The sequence below is a fragment of the Zalophus californianus genome, chromosome 7 (assembly GCF_009762305.2).
Source record: "Zalophus californianus isolate mZalCal1 chromosome 7, mZalCal1.pri.v2, whole genome shotgun sequence".
NCBI classification, from domain to species: domain Eukaryota; kingdom Metazoa; phylum Chordata; class Mammalia; order Carnivora; family Otariidae; genus Zalophus; species Zalophus californianus.
Genome location: NC_045601.1, coordinates 99,495,263 through 99,515,994, shown reverse-complemented (window position 1 = coordinate 99,515,994; position 20,732 = coordinate 99,495,263). Strand labels below are relative to the sequence as shown.

General features: G+C 39.8%; 1 protein-coding gene across 6 annotated transcripts in view; it reads right to left on the bottom strand.

Moving 5' to 3' along the window:
- PKHD1 (PKHD1 ciliary IPT domain containing fibrocystin/polyductin) overlaps positions 1–20,732 on the bottom strand; it is a 471,355-nt gene that overhangs the window by 193,785 nt on the left and 256,838 nt on the right. For all 6 annotated transcript variants that reach the window (XM_027602298.2, XM_027602301.2, XM_027602300.2 and 3 more), the window contains 2 exons: positions 20,517–20,582; positions 13,707–13,835 (listed from right to left, as the gene is read on the bottom strand). In XM_027602298.2, coding sequence (XP_027458099.2) covers positions 13,707–13,835; positions 20,517–20,582 — 195 coding nt within the window. The remainder of the gene's footprint in view (positions 1–13,706; positions 13,836–20,516; positions 20,583–20,732) is intronic.

Below are 20,732 nucleotides of genomic sequence, written 5' to 3'. Positions count from 1 at the left end.
ACTCACTCATCCACTTCTTTAAAGAAGATGCGAAGAGCATCCACCCTGTTCTGGGCTATCCCGGACACTGGGAGCACGGAGACGACAAGTTCTCGTTGGTACCAACAATGTCCTGCAGGACAGCAGGGTGAGGCTGCCATTTGCACTGCTGAGCACAGCCCAGCCAGTCCTGACACAGTGCAGTGAGTTCACCACCTTTGTGCAAACCCTCCATGCGGGCTTGATGGACACCATCTCTCCACCCACTATCACCGCCTGAGAAATGCAGTCAGAGGGATGAGCCCGTTGTCATTAAACCAGACAAAAACCCAGCTCAATCTAGGTAAGAGCAATGTTTTTTATCCAGACACTAAATTGCCATCAGGTGATGTTATCATGTAAATAAAGAGAGACAAACAGATGGCTTCATATAGGATCCAGGGCTGGCAGAGCATCACTGATGTTACAAATGAAGAAAAGCGAGGACAAGCCGTTTGATGCAGAGCAGGCCTGGAGCGCACAGCAGCCTGACAAAGAGAATCCTGGTCTTAATAATACATCCATAGCGAAAGGCAGTCACACCTCACTTACAGATTCTGTTAATCAGGTGCTGCTAATTTCCAAATATAGGGATATTCCTCTAATATATATTCCTACCTTTCCCTTAAAAATATACTTGACAATGGTGTTATCTGTTTGGATCATCAGGTTTAGACCCGTTACCTGTTTATATCACATCCTTTCAAAGGCTCTATTCTGATCCCTCCCAAATGTGTAAATAGGTATAGTGTAATGACCTAGAGAGACCCAAGGAATCTGGAGGCTTGGATTTGAATCTGTGCTGTCTCTACCATCCCTGAGCTTTTTTTGGCACCCCTTTTGGGGCTCATTTTTCTCAGCTGTAAAATGAGACCACTAGCTGCCTCCTAGTATTTTCCCTCTCCTTCCTTGTAACAAAAACTCCAATTTTTAGCTGAATATATTGTTACCTAGTCAAAAGATCACATTTCCCAGCCTCCTTTCCAGCGAGTTATGGCCACTCGGTAAGGTCTGGCCAGTAAGATGTAAGAAGAGGTGTCATGTGTGACTTGTAGGAAGAATCCTTTTATACTTCCTGCTGCTTAGAATGCGGTTGCAATGGCTGGAGCTCCAGCAACTATACCAGACCACAGAGTGACTTTGGGAATGGAAGCAACACATGGTGAAGCAAGAAGATAAATGTAGTCCAAATCCCTCATCCTGTGGAACAGACTGCTATTATTAAGAAGACATAAACTTCTATCTCGGGTCTTTGTTATTCACAGAAGACCTAATCTTACCTAATACGAATGAATACCCAACCCCATGGAGCCCTTGCAAGGATTAGATTAAGTGTGAGATTACTTTGTACTCAAGAGTGTTTCCCTAAAACTCTGGCATCATGAGCTGCTCTGTGAATAAAAGGATTACATGATTAAACATCTTTGAGAAACAGCACATACTATATCCCCTCTGGAAATTACACAATCCGTATTCCTATATAAAAGCCTTTGAAGAGACCAGATGCAAAGAAGTGATTTTTCTGTGTTTAGTCCAAAATTTTCTAGGCTCATTTTACTTTGTTATCTTTCTCCCATGTGATATTTATAAAAGAGCCAGTTTCATAGGAAACAATTTGAGAAATTCTGGATACATTTATTATTAGCAATAATATACAAATGGTTGTTTTTAGCCTTACAATATGGTTCACCTAGTTGGATTCACTTCCTTTCCAGTCCAGGCCCTCATGGTATATGATTTCAGAACTCTCTAAATATTTCCTATGGCACAATTCTTAATTTTATCAGTTTATAATTGTATGCGTGATTACATTTCTGTCTCTCATACTAAGCAGTAAGTTCCACCTAGGTATTAAAACTGTTTTGCTCACCATTTTGTCCCCATCATAAGGCCAATTGCCTGGCACATAATAAAACATGTACCCAGTAAATAATTGTTCAATATAGTCATGATTCCCGAACTCTGCTTTAATATCAGGCACAGTGTGCAAATGGCATGATGGAATAAGTGTAAATCAATTTTGGGAAAAAAAGATCCAATGTTCACTTACAGGGGAAGTTTTTTGTCACTTTTTGCTCTCTTGGATAGCATGGAGACCATTAACTCCTCTAGGGCCCATGTGGAATTCTAGAGGACAGAACCTTATTTAACCCTACAAGAAATCCTGAGTAATATTGGCCCAAGGACAAAACAGGAGATTTTTAATGTGTTTTCAGATAAAGGAAAAAAAAAAAAATCTCTCAGAGTTGTCAGCAAGACCCCATTATTGGGCTCAATTGGCCTGGATGTCCAAGATAGATCACTGACATGGCTGGAAATTGGTGTTGCCTACAAGCTAGCGTGTATCTGGGGCCAACAATCAGTGTGAAAGACATGGCCTCTCCCCATGATTTGGGATTCCCATAGCCTGAGCCTAAGGGATTGAAATGGGAGCATCCCAACAGCAAGTAAGACATTCAGACAAAAAGGTCTTCTTATATAAGGGTTCTTGTGACCTACCGCCTGGTAGTCCCAGAACATCATTTATTGGCCAGCTCAGATTCAAAGGGAGAGGAGTGAGGACCGACTTCTCCAGAGGAGGAATAGCACACAATTACAGGGAGAGAAGGAATATGTGGCAATACTTCTGGAAGAATAGCTACAACAACATTTAAATTATGATAGTAATTAGAATCAGCACTAGATATTATCATTTAATGCTCTAATAAAGCATATATATCACAAATTTTATTATTTAATATTTTGATAGCTGTATTAATATAACATATATATAATCCTATTTTTTTTAAAGATTTTATTTATTTGAGAGAGAGAGCATGAGCAAGCACAAGCAGGGGGCAGGGGCAGAGGCAGAGGGAGAAGCAGACTCCCCGCTGAGCAGGGAGACTGACGTGGGGCTCTATCCCAGGACCCTGAGATCATGACCTGAGCCCAAGGCAGACACTTAACCAACTGAGCCACCCAGGTGCCCCTATAATCCTATTTTTCTTATGCATGAAAAATATTATTATGAGAATGGATCTAGTCTTCACCAGACCGCCAGTCAGACCTAGAGCACATGCAAAGTTAAGAACTCCTGGGTTGCATAAAAGCGTGGTGACTCAGGAGTTGACAGCAAGCCCCCTATGCTCCTTCTGCCCCCCTGCTGGCTGGACTTTGCCCTTAATCGCCTCCTCACTGGACACACTTCTTTCATCTGTGAAGCTCTGCGTATGAAGAAACTCCAAAAGCAACCTCAAGAAAGTATATAATCAACTCAAGAAATGGCAGCTATACACTACCAAACCAATACTTGGGGAATCATGAATTATTTAATTCTACGTTCCAAGAATATCTGCATGGAAAAACAGACCATGAAGTAAAGAGAAAAAAGATGTAATTCAATTAAAGCAAGTGAAAAAAGCCCTGCTCTAGATTAAGGGCCCCATGGGCAGCTGTTCCTTACTTGGCCCTACTTCCTCAACCCCAACCAGGAGGGCAAAATGCATATGCAATCATTCAGGTCCCCTTCGCTTATAAGAAATGCCTGTGTCTCTTCAAAGAATATTAATTCCATGAGACAAATTTCCTGAGGGAATAAAACTAGGGAAAATAACAGTTTATGTATTTAAAGCAAGAAAAAGTTCATTAATTCTCAGCAAATTTGTAGCAATGCAAACCATACAACATGGGGTTGGGAGGAACTTTAAAAGTGATTTCTTAGTGGGCTGACCAACCCATCCTTGTTTTCCATAGACTGCCTAGGTGTTATCACTGGAAGTCCTGGTAAACCAGAGTAGCTGATCATTCTATTTACTAATGACTTTAAAGAAATTTGTTCCTAACATCAACACCTGAAAATAAATATCAAAATCTCTGGATGCTGCTTTCAGTATCCTGAAGTTGAAAGGAATCCGAGGTGCTCTGATGACCTACTCTTGCCTGTCTTAAATATGACCCTCGGTTCTTACCGCCAGAATGAAACCCACTGTAAGAATTATACACAATCCTCTACATATTTTTAAAAATTATCTATTGTCCTGTTCTGTGTTTTTGTAAAACTGTGCCCCTTTAGGAAATGACAGTTGATATCTTAGAGATTATAGTCTATTCTATTTTCCCAAATGGATTGAACTGTACAAATTGACCGATTCTTTTGGAATTAACCTATTATAGGAGCCTATTAATTTAGAACATTTAGTATTCTAACCAGAGAGTGACCAGAGACAATTTGGTTGCCACCCTAGAAGTGCTCCTGTCTCATCTGAGAGTAACTGGTTTTAATTTTAACAAAGATATGGGGATCCTTAAAGACACTGATCTCTACAAGGGTTTCCATAAGGATCCAATGTAGATGTGTGAAATCGTAAGACCAGACAAGCATTAGATTTTGCATTTGACTTGTAGCAGCTTCCAGGGAGTAGGTAGTTTATCCTCGGGCAATTTCTAAATGACCATCCTTCTCGGCCTCCTTGGAACATTTACTGTTAACGACCTCCACCATCTCGGTGTTGCTCTTTTCTTGCCTTCTGCTGTCCTAGCTCATGTCCTAGTTTCACGATTGCTCCTTCTCTGGTTTCTTTTCCTGCCACTTAAATTAGAATTTCCTCCAAGATGCTGCATCCTACCCTCTCCTTATGGCCATGCGTGATGGCTCTCCTGTTGGCTCTAACCCTAGTTCAGTCCCCAAGATTCCTCAGTCAACTCTTCAGAGGATTAACAAATCTAAGTCCAGATTCCCAACTGGCTTCCCTCCCAAACTTCTGGTCCACATTTCCTGTTACCATTCAGGCATCTGCACATGAAATTTAGTATATGTCTGAGGGAATGTATTATCCTCCCTGCTAAATCTACTCCTTCCCCTGCATCCTCTCTCTCTACTGACGGCATCCCCAGCCATTCACGCATGCACAAAAGCTCTGAGTACTCTTTCCAGGCTCGTTCTCTCTACTCTTCACAATTAATAAAATGCCAAAACCTGCCAGTTCTGCTTCCCACCATAGCCCCACAGTTCATAGCAACCACCAATGCATATATTGCTACTATGAAGCTGGTAGTTTATACAATTAAGGTCAAAGTACACTTAAAAGTCCTAAGGAAAATAATGCGTAGTTTCTTGAAAAAGTAGTATTTACTATGCATGGAGGTATTCAGAGGTTATGAAGGAGAAAGAAGTTGTTATAGTGGCAAGAAATCACATCTACTGCAACTGAAGGTAAAGCACCATGGGTGTTTTATAGGCATACCCGTTTGGCTGGAACAGAAGGTGCCCAGAAGGGTCTCACTTTTGGAAGCCTGGAGTCAGGAGTTTGTAAACTGATAAAAAGCGGTGACTCTCCAGGTGGGGGTGACTACCAAAATAAGCCCTGGGCCTCTTAGATACCTCACACTTGTCAACGCCAGCCTGCTCCCTCACCCAAATTATGATCTGCAAACCCTGAGGAAATACGTCCCCTCCTAAAAAATCGCTATGATACTAATACTAATGGACTATGACAAAGTCCATTATGACTTTGTTTCTATGACTATGACTATGTTTCTCAGGTGAGTTATGACAGCAAAGGGTTTGAAAAACCACTCAATTCAAGTAGAACTCTCATTAGTTCCAGCAAGTTAGCAAGCCATTAAGAGTGTAAGGACCTACATGACTTTGGGTCCCGAGAGAAGATTCTAAGTGAGTTCTAATTAGCCCAGAAACAAACACCATTGAGTCAGTCGAGCAGAGATTGACAAATGGAGATTAGGAAAAGGATATCAACTTATTTTAATATTTTTTTAAATAATGCTCCTTTTGTCACTTATAGGAAGTAAAAATTTCTGTGCTGCTGTTATTTTAACTGGACTTTAATTTTGATGGAGAAAACCTATATAGCTATAAAAATACTTTTTTTTTTTTAATTCCAACTCCTGTTTGGAATTGTTCACTCCTCGAAAGGGCACTCCGTTACAGGCTTTGTTCAGTAGTTAGGGTACCGCTACTATTAATTTGTAAGAAGCCATTTGAATCATGGTCACTGCAAGTAGAAGGAATTCCCGAGGCTACAGCTGTGTCTTGGAGATGTAATCCTATTTTAAGGAAACAGAAATCTAAAACAACAAATAAAGCAATGATATCCCTTCCTATAAATTTTAGGAGGCAGGGCACCTGGGTGGCTTAGTTGGTTGAGCGACTGCCTTCGGCTCAGGTCATGATCCTGGAGTCCGTCCCGCATCGGGCTCCCTGCTCAGCGAGGAGCCTGCTTCTCCCTCTAACCCTCCCCCCTCTCATGTACTCTCTCTCTCTCTCTCTCATTCTCGCTCTCTCAAATAAATAAATAAATCTTAAAAAAAAATTTTAGGAGGCAATTTGCAACACTGGGTTGAGAACAAGGAGACAGAAATTCTGCTCTTATCCTTGGTACAAAATATCATAAAAGTCTGGGCAATAATAATGCATTTCACAGCATTTTACAGTTTCTAAAACACTTGCATTACCTTAGTTCATTTCAGTTGAATCAGATAGCCACTAAATTCCCTAGCAGCTTCAATAATGCTATGTATCCATATTTTTACATATATATGAATATTTACTTAATACAAGTAAATCCGCATAAAGACACCCCAAAATAAATTCCTAGATAATCATTCAGTTCATCAAAGAACTCCATATTGCAAAGGATTTTATACTTAAATTGATTTCAAGAGTGAGCTTCTATAGTATATTCTTAAATTAATGGATATATGAAAAGTCAATTTACATGAAATATTTCAAAACTATTTGGGGAGGTCTATGGAAATACTTGCCCCATGAAATCTGAGATATTGAGTTTTCCTTCTTGTGGGAAGAACGTGGCCTTAACACCCTTTACCATTAAGCAATGTTCACGGTCTGTATTCTCCTCCAAGGAACTGCCTAAAAGGAAGGAGATTTATACAGTATCTAAAGATCCTTTGATCTTTGGTTTCAGATTTTCTTTTTATTTATTTTTATTTGGCAATAATACTGATTCAAGTTTCTGTGTCAAAAGTACCTCTTAAAATATCATATTCATCTGTTCTTCCCCATAAAATCTTAAGGAATGGCTTTCCCATTCATATTCTAAATAAGGGAAAAGAAAATCCTGACTGCCATCCTTGTGCACTTTTAATTTCTGCCCTGAGAGAAATAAAATGTTCAAAATATTTGTGCTCTGTTTTTCCCCTCAGCCCAGCACACTCCTCTCTCCCAAGAAGAGGTTTCTGGTCATGCACATAAAGATTTGGACAGATGCTGCAGCCCAAACACTGTCATCCGACTCCCCTTCCCAAAGTGAGCAGTCCCAGGTCAGGGGCCCACAATTTTGTTTGGAAGGTCGAAGAATCCTACTTTTGGGCGGCAAAGACGCAATACAAGACCACCAAACATCACAGGTTGTGAAGAATAAAGAAACTAAAATCTTTTGGCCAGTCTGTCTCCTGGTGTTCTTCAATTTCTGATTCAGGTAAGCCAACAGAATCTAAATAAATTCTGCCCAGAGAGAGAAGACAGTACAAATTTAGCAGACCCTAAAACCCTCAAACCTTTTGAATTAAGTCAGGTATATCTGCTCCTAATTACATGCATGCACACACACTCATACACATAAACACATACACCGTGGTAAGATTAAAGACAGCTGCAAGCTCTTTGCTGGCCCTCCCTTTGAGAGGTGGAGCCCAATTCTCCTCCCTTGTATCTGGGCTGCCTTTACTGCCTCGCTTGACCAAGAGGATGTGGTGGTCATCATATTCTGAGGCTGCTAAGGTTGGCTAAGAAGACACATAACTTCCACCCAGGTCTCTTGGACTGCTCACTCTTGAAGAACTCCTTCATAGCCTGCTCTTTCTTGGAATCCAGCTGCATGCTGTGAGAAAGCCCAAGAAGCTCCACAGAGAAACACACATGGAAAGACACTGAGGCCTTTTAGCTGACTGCCCTGACTGAGCTCCCAGCCAGTAATAACCAACATCGACTGCCGGCCACGGGAGTGAGCCATCTTAAACCATGCACCATGGTTGAGCTTTTAGACCACTACAACCCAGAAGATCCCAAACAAGAATACTCCAGCCTTCCCCACAAAATTGTCAGCAAAATAAAAGGTGGGTTTTAAGCTATTAAGTTTCCAGGTGGTTTGTTAAATAGAAATAGATTTCCAGAACTTGTCAGTCACCATTCTGATGCCAGGCATCGGAAAAAGGACCCCGGTAATTAAGCTTAAATTTCTTCCCTTTTCCATTTGCCAGTGATCCAGAATAAATAGGGTGATGGTTTGCAAGACGCTTTGGTCTCACCCAAATGGGATGAGGTCAGAATACTGAAAACCACTCAAGCTACAGGGATAGAACATATTATTTATAATATCTGATTTCTAATTGACTTTACAGACTTAAGTCTTTGTTACATGTATCTTAGCCTCAAGTAGTTATAATCTCAAGTAAGAAAAAGGTAAATCAAGCTAATAATGCTATGATTACAACATTCTGTAGCAATTCTCCCCTCCAACATTACTTCCTGATTTATGATCATTTCACCTCATATCACCAACTTTAATGCCTTGTGATTTAACAAAGAAATGCTTTAAATATTGCCATCTTTGAACATCACATGGCTTTGATGAGCTTCTCTGCCATTTAAAATACCCAAGTATTGAAAATCAGAACAAACAGAAGAACTATTATAAAGGAAAAACAGTATTCTTCCATTCATTTTTTCAAATAAGGACAGTTCAAAGTAATACAGAGAAAGGGGAACACAGTGAATTCTATCATACACGCGCGCGCGCGCACACACACACACACACTCACACTCACACACACACTCACACTACGCTGGAGGCTATATGATATCATATCTGTAGCCTTCAAAACAGAATCCTATCATTTGGAATTAAAACACATTTTCCTTTCATTAAGCCTACTCTGTGTGAAAAGGATGTCATCCTGTCATGGCTGAAATTCCTTCAGAGAAAGCCTTGGAAACATCATATACAAATCCATCACGTCCTTTCAGGACAAAACGTGGGGCACAGGTTAGCAGGATTATTTCACCCATTGACCATCTATGTTTGCGAAGGTGCAATTTGTATAATATGTTAGATAGAACTTGTTTCCACTCTGTAAGATGTCTAGAATGCATTTGTACCAATTCTCTCAATATTTAGGAGGCAAAGACAATCAGATATACTTGTTTGTGGGAAGCAAAGTTATCATAAACTAAAATGCAAAGCAAATTCTTCACAATTACCTTAGCTTACTCCATACAATACCGCCGAGAAGAATTTACAGCTCTTTCAAAATCCAATGTCTATAAAGATAGAACGCCTTGGAGGAAAATGGTACCATACTTAAGATAGTGATATCTTTTATTAGTACAGTAAAGTCCTATTTTTATGGAATAGGATGGGTCTGAGGTCATTCCATAAAATTGATTTCCCAGAAAATGGAAATAGGCAATTTACCCTAAGAATTTTATTGAAAAATTATGCTATTCTATTTGAATAATGATGGGAATGTTCTACACGTTTCCTTTATTAATGAATTAAAATACACAAAACACCATAAAATTATATTAGAGGTTCAAAAGTATCACTTAAATCTTCTTTACCAGTCACTTTCATTTTGTAAAATCAGCAGTTCCATTAAAATCGTATTATGTAAAAATGGGTTTTTACTGTAATAATAGTTATTACCTATTTAGCTCCCAAGGATGTTGTGAAAATTAAATAATAAGCCATTGGAAAGCAAATACAATGTGTCGCTAATACCAGAGGCCAAGAGGGGCAGCCAGATGGAAAAATGAGGGAAAAGAGCACCTGATACATTAAAAATCACAGCTTTCATCTCTAATTCCATTACTGCCAATACTCTATGCAGTGGTCATGTGTACTGACATTATTTTATTTAATCTTTTCAACACCATGACATCCATATTAATTACAGCCCTCATTTTATAGATGAGGGTCAGAGAAGTTTAAAATTTGTCCAATGTCACACAATTGGTCAATGTCAAAATGCAAATGTGAACCCAGGTTTATCCTAGTCAACATTCCATCCTCATCTCCTGAAGCATCACTAACTCCCCACTATGCCTTTGTTTCTCTTAACTGCCCCTCAGATTCTTACTCCATTTTCCAAGGTCCTCTTCCGCCATGAAGCCATCTCTCTTCCCTTCACCTGAGACACTTTGATTCAATACACTTCCGTTGCTGATGCCAGCTATTTGTTGTATTATTATGTGTTCTGTGTTTTATTGATTCAGCTAAATCCCTAGCTATTTGAGGTCATGGTGTACCTGCCTTGCCTTTGGAGCCCCAGATCAGGAGCACCTGGTACAGTGCCTCGAACACAGTTGAGTGTTCAGTAAGTGTTGCCTAAACTGAATTGGAAAGAAGGGTTAACTTGAATTACAACTACATTTGCTGCCAGAAGCAAAGCACATGCTTCTACTAAAGGCTCATTACATCAGATACCTCTTTGGGAAGTTTTGCCTGTTCTCCCATGCACATGTACCTAATGGGGATGTGGTAAGATTGAATTCTGCAAGTATCTCACATATGCTAGGTACTCAATAAATAGTTGTTGTTGTTGTTGTTTTCCTATTCTTAATTCCAAGCGAAGGAGACAATATGAACAATAAGCAGAGAAGCATAATTCCTGTATAATAGGCAATCAGATTTGGATGAATCAGAACAGGCAGGGATGGTGAGTTTTGTTTTTTTCTTTTAAAGAACACTATAAAGAGGGCTCTGGAATCACACTGATTTCCTGTCGCAGCCTCTTGACTTACTAGCTGGAAAAAACTTGGGCAAGTTACTTAACCTCTCGGTGTCTCAGATTCCTCAACTATAAAAAGGAGGACAGCAGCAGGATCCACTCATAAAGTAGTTGTGAGAACTAACTGAGAAAATCCATGGAGAACATGTAGAGTGCTGGGCACACACCAAGCAGTCAAATTATACTTGCTGCTATCATCGTCAACAGCATCATCATTAAAATCGTAATTCGTAGGTATCTGCTCAAAGGAGAAGACATTATTTTCACAGACCTGCACGGTCTTAGAGTTGTGCTGTATCAAACCCGTCAAACCCAAAGATTTAATCCTAATATTAAATTATGGGCGGCAGCATTGAGATTGTGCACGTCACTCAAGCAATATTTGTTGTCTATTTTGTGCCACACTTGGGTGAACAAACTTACTTGATTCAAGGAAGACTGGGAATGAGTGAAACCAGGAGAGCTAGGCAAAGGTCAAGAATACAAAACCACAAGTAGAAAGACAAGGTAAATTTAACCTAAAGGTCCATCAGAGGTCAAAATATGAGGTTTGGCCAAAAACCTGAAAGGAAAAGTAAGCCAGAACAGCTCCTACGTGAGACCCCAAAGAAGAGACCACCGGATTAAAATGCGGGCCACTGTAAGATTGTTTGTTGGAGTTAAAAGAGAGCTTAGAAGAGAAGGGGAAAAAGGCAACAGCACAATAAGGACTTCATTTATTACATATTACACACCCGTTTTTATGCACTTATCTTTCCGTTTGGAAACCAGAAATAATGAACAATAACTGCATAGTTGAAAAATCTTCACTTCTCTGATTCCCACAATAGCACTGAAGGACCAACGGAAAGATACTTTATAGAGCCAACATTTGTGCCTCACCCTCCTGCCCCCCTTCTTTCCAAAGCACTGATCTGTGCTATTTATTTTTATATTTTATTTATTTATTTATTATTTATTTATTTATTTTTGCTCCGTGCTACTTAAGAGCAGCTTCATGGAGAATTCAGGCCCATCTTATAAACTGACCATGCACGAACAAAGGATTGAAGAATGACGGACATCCCAAAGGATACTAAAAGCTTGGCAACCTTCAAAAGCTTCACTTGCTTCCTGCATGGGGTGGGGGAAGCAGCTTGCTTAGTGGGAAAAACCATAGCCCAGGGCCAATCCGCTGGCTACATTCATCAAAGAAATGGCTGAGACAGAACAGATTTTTCCCTTCCGTATGGGAATGACTCATGAGCTTGTTTATTCAAAAAGTTACATTCTCCATTGAGAGAGGTGGATGAGAGAGGAGTTGGATGATAAGAATAGTTCAAGTTCGTACTGGTCAGCCCACCCCCTCCTGTCTCTCATCTCTCTATGCACAGCTATACCAGCACATCAGCAATGCCCAGAGGTGGTTACTGTGTTTTAATCATTCTGCCTTCGTTTCTTTATCCTAAATAAAACAAGCGACACAACTACTCTTTGTCATTTCCTCTTTGTCCTTTTAGAAAGGGAATGCACTTGATGGGTTAAGAATAAGGCCTCCAAGTCAGACTGCCTGGGTTAAAATTCAGACTGCTGAATTGCAAACTGCAAGAACCTGGGCAAGTTACTTAACCGCCCCGGGCCTCTGTTATCTTGTCAGTAAAAATAGGGATGATCCGGGGTGCCTGGGTGGCTCAGCTGGGAGCATCTGCCTTCGGATCCAGTCATGATCTCAGGGTCCTGGGATCTCAGACTCCCTGCCCAGTGGGGAGTCTGCTTCTCCCTCTGCCCCTCCCCCCAACTCATGCTTCCTGGTCAAATAAATAAATAAATAAAACCCTAAAAAAATAGGGATGATGATATCACTTATATCGCAAGGAAGTTCTTATCAGGGTTGAATTAGTTAACATATGGAGAATCATTCCTGCGATGTTGTTAGTTGTCAATAAATGTTGGACATTATCATTGTTATCACTTTGCAGATGACCAAACGTTCTTCTTCCAGTATGGATCTTTTTAAATTCAGTATTACCTTAGGAAGTTCACATTAAGCCATAAATGAAATTAGGTCTTTTAGGGAAAATATATTTGTTCTTTGAAAAACATTTTCTTCCCAGCCTAGGGAGATTTTCTGGGAGTTTCAAGACTCGCTTTTAAGAAAGAAAAATTGGGGGGGCACCTGGCGGGCTCAGTCAGTGGAGCATGTGACTCAATCTCAGGGTGGTGAGTTTGAGCCCCATGTTGGGTGTAGAGGTTACTTAAAAATAATAATAAGATAAAATCTTTAAGAAAAAAAGAAAGAAAAAATTTTAAAGTATGGGTGTGTGTTTCTGTTTATCTGAAGAATCATCTTTTTCCATATGCGTCTATGTGGAAAGAGAGTTCTAGATAGATGATAGATACATACATACATAGACTTTTATTTTTCTGTTTTATTTATCAGTTTCCTTTTCCAGCATCTTTGAAAAATCATGGCAACAGAAGAACTTATTCATCATTTTTCTATATTTGAACGATTCTTTATTTAAAGTTTAAAAGTTCTATTTTTAAAAGAGCCACAAAAGGCAAAAAAAAAAAAAAAAGAAAGCATTTGCAAATTGCTTCTTTCCAAACACTCTATGTCTTTTCAAACACAGGGACACTAGAATTTTTCTGCAAATCTCTGTTCTCCGTCACATAAGAAACATATCCCATTAATGGATTATTCTAACTCCTTGTAGCATTGTGACTACATATTCCACCTTTAATGAAGGTAAGCTGAGCTATTTTTTCTGGATTTCATAGGATTATGAAATTCTTCACTTATAATAATGCAAAAAAGAAGGTTGTAGACATAGTGCCCACAAATAAGATTGCTCACATTCTTTACTTGTACAATATATTTAAATGACAAATAATCCCCAATTGGATTATCCTCGTTCAGTCTGTCTGTGATTATTTAATTCATGGACTGTTTTACTCACTGGGTAAAATCAGGACGTCATCCCCAGGACCTGGAATGGTATGGTTGTGTCCTCCCCAGCCCTCTTCAATGCCTGTCCATGCTTCAGGAAGGGACCATTTTAAAGCTGACTCAGGTACAGAGGTAGAAGCTACAAAACAAAAGGAAAATAGCAAACTAACTATGAAAATCTGATTCACTATAATAGCTTGCAAATTCTATCCTTATTTTAGGATATTGATAATATTTTTACCTCCCAAGGTAGCTGCCTTTTGATATTTTATAACCTTTTAAAAATCATTTTATCAGCGTAAAGCAAGTAATTATTCAATCCTTCAATTACCTCTACTTCTAGGGAAAATATATTCTACTTTTGTTATTACACATTTGTGCTTTGCCTGATATGACATACGCTTATCATGGAATATTTGAAAAATGCAAATATAGGAAGAGAAATTGGGGTGCCTGGGTGGCTCAGTGGGTTAAACAGCTGCCTTTGGCTCAGGTCATGATCCCAGGGTCCTGGGATCGAGCCACAGGTCAGGCTCCCTGCTCAGTGGAGAGCCTGCTTCTCCCTCTCCCTCTGCCTGCCTCTCTACCTACCTGTGCTCTCTCTCTATCTCTCTGTCAAATAAATAAATAAAATCTTTAAAAAAAAGAAAGAAAAATAATAATAATGGCCTATAATCTCACTATCTAGAGATAACTGTCATTAACCTTTTATTTGTATTTCCTTCCAGAATTTCTCAGCATTTTTATATAATTGAGATTACATCATATATGCAATTTTATATTCACTTCTTTTTCTACTTGGCTTAGCCATTTTGATATGTATTTCCTAATGTCGTTAAAACTCCTTGTCAACATAATTTCAATGGCTACATAATATTCTATCATATAAAAAGTCTATCATTTACTCAATCCTTAATGTTTGGTACTTAGGATCTTTCCACTCTCTTCTAAAATTATAAGTAATGCAGTGTTAAATATCTCTATACAAATCTGCCAGTAACAATGATTTCTTCTTTTTTTTCTTTAAAGATTTTATTTATTTATTTGACAGAGAGACACAGTGAGAGCAGGAACACAAGCAGGGGGAGCGGGAGAGGGAGAAGCAGGCTTCCTGCTGAGCAGGGAGCCCGATGTGGGGCTCGATCCCAGGACCCTGGGATCATGACCTGAGCCGAAGGCAGACGCTTAACGACTGAGCCACCCAGGCACCCCTACAATGATTTCTTCTTAAAATAGAACCTTAGCAATGGGATCACTGAGTCAAAAGGTATAATCTTCTCATAGCTCTTAATGTGTATTAAAGGCAAGATAATAACCTGGACACCTCTCACTGAAGTAATTTACATACAGTTCATATGTTCCAACTGGTTTTTATTGATTCTGCCACTGATAATCAAGTGACATTTTCTTTTCAACAAGCCCACTGGCCTCTTCATCAGGAATTATACCATAAATCTAATAATTTCCAGTGGGGACAGCACAGTATCCATCACACACAACACCATGTTGAACTGCAGCCACATGTTCTTTTCTGGAGTGTGATCCCTATCACAGAGACAGAGGGCAGAAAGAGTCTCTAAAAAGAGGATGAAAAAATTCACAGATGACTCCAAATGTTCTTAGAGTTTCAAGAGCTCAAATGATGGGGGATCTCACATGATTGGGGAGGGGGTGCAGAATCTCAACCGTTATAGTAATCTCACAAGCACAAATGATGAGTGCCTTGACTCCCAAAATCTCCTAAAAAGTAGGGATACAAAAAGGAATAAAATGTCATTCTTGCCTGAAAGGAGCTAACACTGTTGTGTAAGTTGTATAAATAAATAAATATTGGGAGGATAGAACTCTAAAGGGAGTTCTCTTTTTTTTTAATTTTTATTTTATTATGTTAGTCACCATACATTACATCATTAGCTTTTGATGTAGTGTTCCGTGATTCATTGTTTGTGCATAACACCCAGTGCTCCACGCAGAACGTGCCCTCCTTAATACCCATCACCAGGCTAACCCATCCCCCTACCCCCTTCCCTCTAGAACCCTCAGTTTGTTTCTCAGAGACCATAGTCTCTCATGGTTCATCTCCCCCTCCGATTTCCCCCCTTCATTTTTCCCTTCCTACTATCTTCTTCTTTTTTTTTTTTTAACATATAACGTATTATTTGTTTCAGAGGTACAGGTCTGTGATTCATCAGTCTTACACAATTCACAGTGCTCACCATTGCACATATAAAGGGAGTTCTCTTTAATGGTATCCCACAAAGAGAGGAAGTGAGACCTTGCCAGGGGAGGCTTCCTGGAGAGGGAGCATCTGAGCTGCATTTTAAAGGCTTGGGAGCTATAAAGGTAAAGGGGATTGTGGTGAGGGTTTGCACTCCAGACAGAAGGATGATCATAAATAAAGGCAAGAAATAAGAGATTACGTGGAGGGTCTTTAAGCAGTTTGGTGTTGCTGAGCCACAGAGCTGGGAGGAGGCAAGTGATGAGGTTGGAGAAATAATCAGAGATCCAAGTGTGATGGGTAACAAAGACGGAAGCGCCAAAGATGGCCCCTGGATTTCCAGCATAGGTGGTAATGGTCAGAGATGTCCATTAAGATGGACATCGATGAATTCAGTTTGAGCCATAAAGCGTTTGGGGTGTCTTCGAAAAGACCTCCAAGTGGAGATACACAGCAAGGAGGGATTGGATATGAATCTGAAGAGTGGGAGACAGCTCTGAGTCAAGGAGATGGATTTTGCAGTCGTATTTGAAACTCTAAGGATGGTTGTGATAGCTCTGGAGGATTACAATGTAAAAAGAGAAAATGCCTGAGCTCAGAACCTTGAGGAACAAACACCCAGTTACTTCGTCTACAGGAACCCAACTCCCTCATAATCATGGTCTCATTAGAGCCCTGGGATAAATGAAAAGTATATAGATTGTGGTCAAGTAGAAATCCTAGGCAATGTAATTAGCACAAAATAGACCCCACACCATGGGAATCATGCATGGGCTTGGCACAAACTTCATTCAGAAAGAGGCTTTATAAATATTTTATAAACACCGAGACTATAATACCTAGTTTCCTCCCAATTTTGCCTCCTTTCCAACACAATACTCTAACTATGCAGGTGGGGGTAGGGTGGGGGCTCTGTTGAAATGGCCACGAAGTAGCACCACAAAGGCCAGAAAGAGATATTCTGATGCTTTATTTCCAGTGATATTTCAAAAGGGCAATGACCAGGCTCTTTAAAACCACATACCAGGCTTCCGAAACTCTTTATATCGTAGATGTTGGAAACAGATTCTTCACTTTGAGATCTTCACTCTTATTTATAAGAGGGCTGAAACTGTCTTTAATTGAACAAACTAAATCTTAAAGTAACTATTCTAAGAGTTGTTATTATGAACAACTTTGGTTATTCTATACCATTCTGACTTAAGATAAGAAGACTTAATGGAGAAGAAAACACTTTTCAGTCTCTTGCAAAGTTAATCAGATTTCTATAGTTAATATCAGGCTTCTGTATGGCTATTACTAATGTAGAGAGTGGGGAGAGAAGAAGAGGCCTACGAGAGTTAAAGAAGCAGAGACGTGCAAGGAGAATCCGGAGAGAGGCATGTCTTGGAAGCCCAAGAAATACAACATGTCCAGAGGGCAGAAGTGATCTTGTTAACAGCAGAGTTCTGATAAGAGAGTGAGTAAGAAGTGACTATTGAATTCGGCAACCAGAGCATAGATGATCCCGGTGAGAGTGGGTGGCTCCAGTGGAGTGGGAGGTGGTAAGCAGTGTGGCTTACAGTGGATTAAGGAATGCACCGGAGGTGAGGAAGGGAACACACTGGGTCAAATAGTCCCGAAAGCTCACGGAGGAACGAACAGCTTTGGGATTTGAGATGCTCAGGCTTTGATCTGTCTTCCCAATCTTTAGATAAATGAGTCTTAGCTCGAAACCGAATTCCATGAATTTTGATCGGGACCAACATTTGTGAGGAAGCCTCACCTTGCTTTCCTCTACAAGTCTGTCATTCAGCAACAGCTACGGTTTAAGATGGTCTCCAACTTGAGATCTGAGCCAAATATTGCCCTCTCCACCTTGATCCTTCATCTGCCCAGCTTTTTATGGCTCTGCATCAAGAGACTAGTCTTTTGAGAAGTTTGCAACAGAGATACCAGCTAGAGGAGGACTCAGTATTCATGAATTTTGTTTTGTTTTGTTTTAATTGAGAGGCACTGACCAGAAGGAACCAGTAAAGGAGAAGTTAACTACGCAAGACTGAATCATTTACTGATGGGACAAAGTTCAGAAGATGCTGAAAGGGATGAGTTGACTTTAAAAAGGAGAAGGGCTGACAGATTCTCAGAAACCTGAGGAAAGGAAATAAACTTAGATCTATGCAGAAAGGATGGCAAATTTAAGAGACTATCTGATCATCATAGTCCCATATGACTATGCACTATATTTCCAGTTAGCCCCCACTGAAAAGACAATGTCAACAAGATAAAGGCTCTTCAGAAATATTTTTATCTTCCCCCCAAAAGTGGGTTGCTTTACCCATTTTCCCCTCTCTCATTTCTTATAAAGCATTATGCCCACTGAGAGGAAACCAGTAAGGCCGCAGTGTTGGAAGAACATGAGCGACCTGCACTGGAGTGTTCAGAAACCCGGACATCCTCGTGACTCTAATTAGCATAAATCCTCACCACAAAACCACTAAGCATCCATACAACAACTTACATCACCACCACCGCCCCTGTCTCTCCCCAGCATTGGCCCATATATACCCTAATTTCTGCTGGTTCTGGAGTTTCCTGTCCACAATTTCTCCACAGTGTCCTGCACAATCTTGTACACTCAGAATAAACCTACAGTTGAGTCAACTAGGAGACTCTCTGCGGCAGAACACCCTCACCCAAAATGTCTCATCTGCATTATATACTCATATTGAATCTCAGAGTGGATTAACATATAGATAGAACTCCATTAATCATTCCACTGTTGTTTTGTCAAAGAATTTTTGATGCTGTAACAATTTTACTATTTTTCATAGAACTTTTCATTAAGCAAAATACACACTCATATTTAAATTTTGACATTAGCCCATCTACCCCACATCATGAGAACCAGGGAATGTCTTAGAAGTATCTTAGTGTTTGAAATTTCTTTCTGATGAATGGTAATGTACAAATTCTGTAACTCCCTGTGTTTGGGATTGTTTTCTCTTGCAAATTATATTGGCTAGGAAAACTGACCATATAATTGAAGTCATAAATTAATATATGCCAATAAAAGGTACTTTAAACATCTTAGAGTTTATATGGCATAGCAGAACGAACACCGGACTGAGTTGGGTAACCTGAACTCTCATCCAAGTTCCATCACTGACTAGGTGTGCCTAAGCAATCTATTTAATCTCTAGGCTTCCGTTCCCTTATTTGTAAAATGACACAATTGGATAGGATATAGCCTGTGAGGGTCTCTCCTTTATTCTATTAACTCTATGAATCTTTCTATTTATTCAGCATGTTGTAATTGATAGGCCAAATGAAACATCTTCCAGTTAGACTGACACCTGCTAACAAGCCCAGGAGGCTGGCCACCCACAGTCTCCTTCCAACGAGTCCTTAATACAGAATCTTCCTACTAAGTCCTGAGTGGCATGGCACCCTGACTATAGAGCTGGTTGAATGAGGTATGGCCACCCATAAATAGTCCAGTATCCTCTGAGGGGACCTGGCAAGAGAACAACCCCCAATAGATATGTCCTCTACAAATGGCAACTGACCCAACCAATTGAAAATTTGAACACGGAACTGTTAAAGAAAGAATTGCAAGATACTTTCCTTGGCAACTGTTATTTTAAAAGAGATTTATTCATTGATTATTTAGTTAGTCATTTAATCGACATCCCCATGTGACCATAAGACCCCATGGAGTCAAACATCATTGCTCATCATTGTATCCTCCTGCATCTTGCACAAGAGGCCCTCAATAAATAATGCATCATGAGCACCTGAAGGAAAGGAGGGATAAAGGACAGAGGACATAAAGAACAAAATGCTATGGTAGCCCAGAAACAGTTATGAAAACAAAGAACCACGTTCTTCCCAGGGCAATAAGCATGGAGTAGTAGCCATCGGTACATCTAGTTTATAGTTTCAGGCTAGTACATTTTCTTCATTTATTTATTAATTTAAATGGAGCAGTTAGATCATTTTCTGATTAGCATGGGCTCTGCTCTGACACAACACAAAAATGCCACTGGAAAACTTGGCCTTTGAAAAGATTTGTCCCTAATGCAAATGCATAGTTAAACTGGCCTAGGATAAACAAAAACAAACAATGAAATGCATTAGAAGGTGCCTAGGAGTCTTTTAGTCTTTGAGAATTTGGCTTTTATGAGTTAGAGAGATTTCACAGAACCATCTGACTTTTGGGAAGGGTTTGTTTACCCTGATGTCCTGAAATCACTGGGAACGATTAAAGTTTTGAGATACCCTGAATTTTTCTTTCCATTTGGTAGAGGCCTAACGGCCCATCTGCAGACCTGGACTCTTGTGTGCACATATGGTCCATAATTTATGAAATGTGCCTATTTTCATGTTTTAATTCTTTACTTTCCAATGTTTTGAAATACACCCTTCTTATATCTTTCTTTGAAATGCAGACACGTATTTCAGCTATCAGGGTGACACAATAGGGAGTCATTAGGCATGACAGCATTAGGGCTGATGCCTACCTGCTTATAAACAATATGATGGAAGCAATTTATAGAACTGTTATTGGAGGACCTTCTACTGCACCAGGCACTACTATTTGGTGGCTAGGTTAATACTCACCCGAAATAGTTGGGGGCACACCTTCCTTCACCTGGAGAGTCACTTGAACGTGGCCTTCACCTGAAACTGAATGCAAAAAGCCACAACTTGGAAGTGTTGCAAAGAGCATCTTAATACAGAAGATATTCTTATGTGATAAGAATGGCTTTATGCTAAATTCCCCCCAACCTAACTAAATTTTCAAAATTAAAAAAAAAAAAATGAACTCCTTGTTAG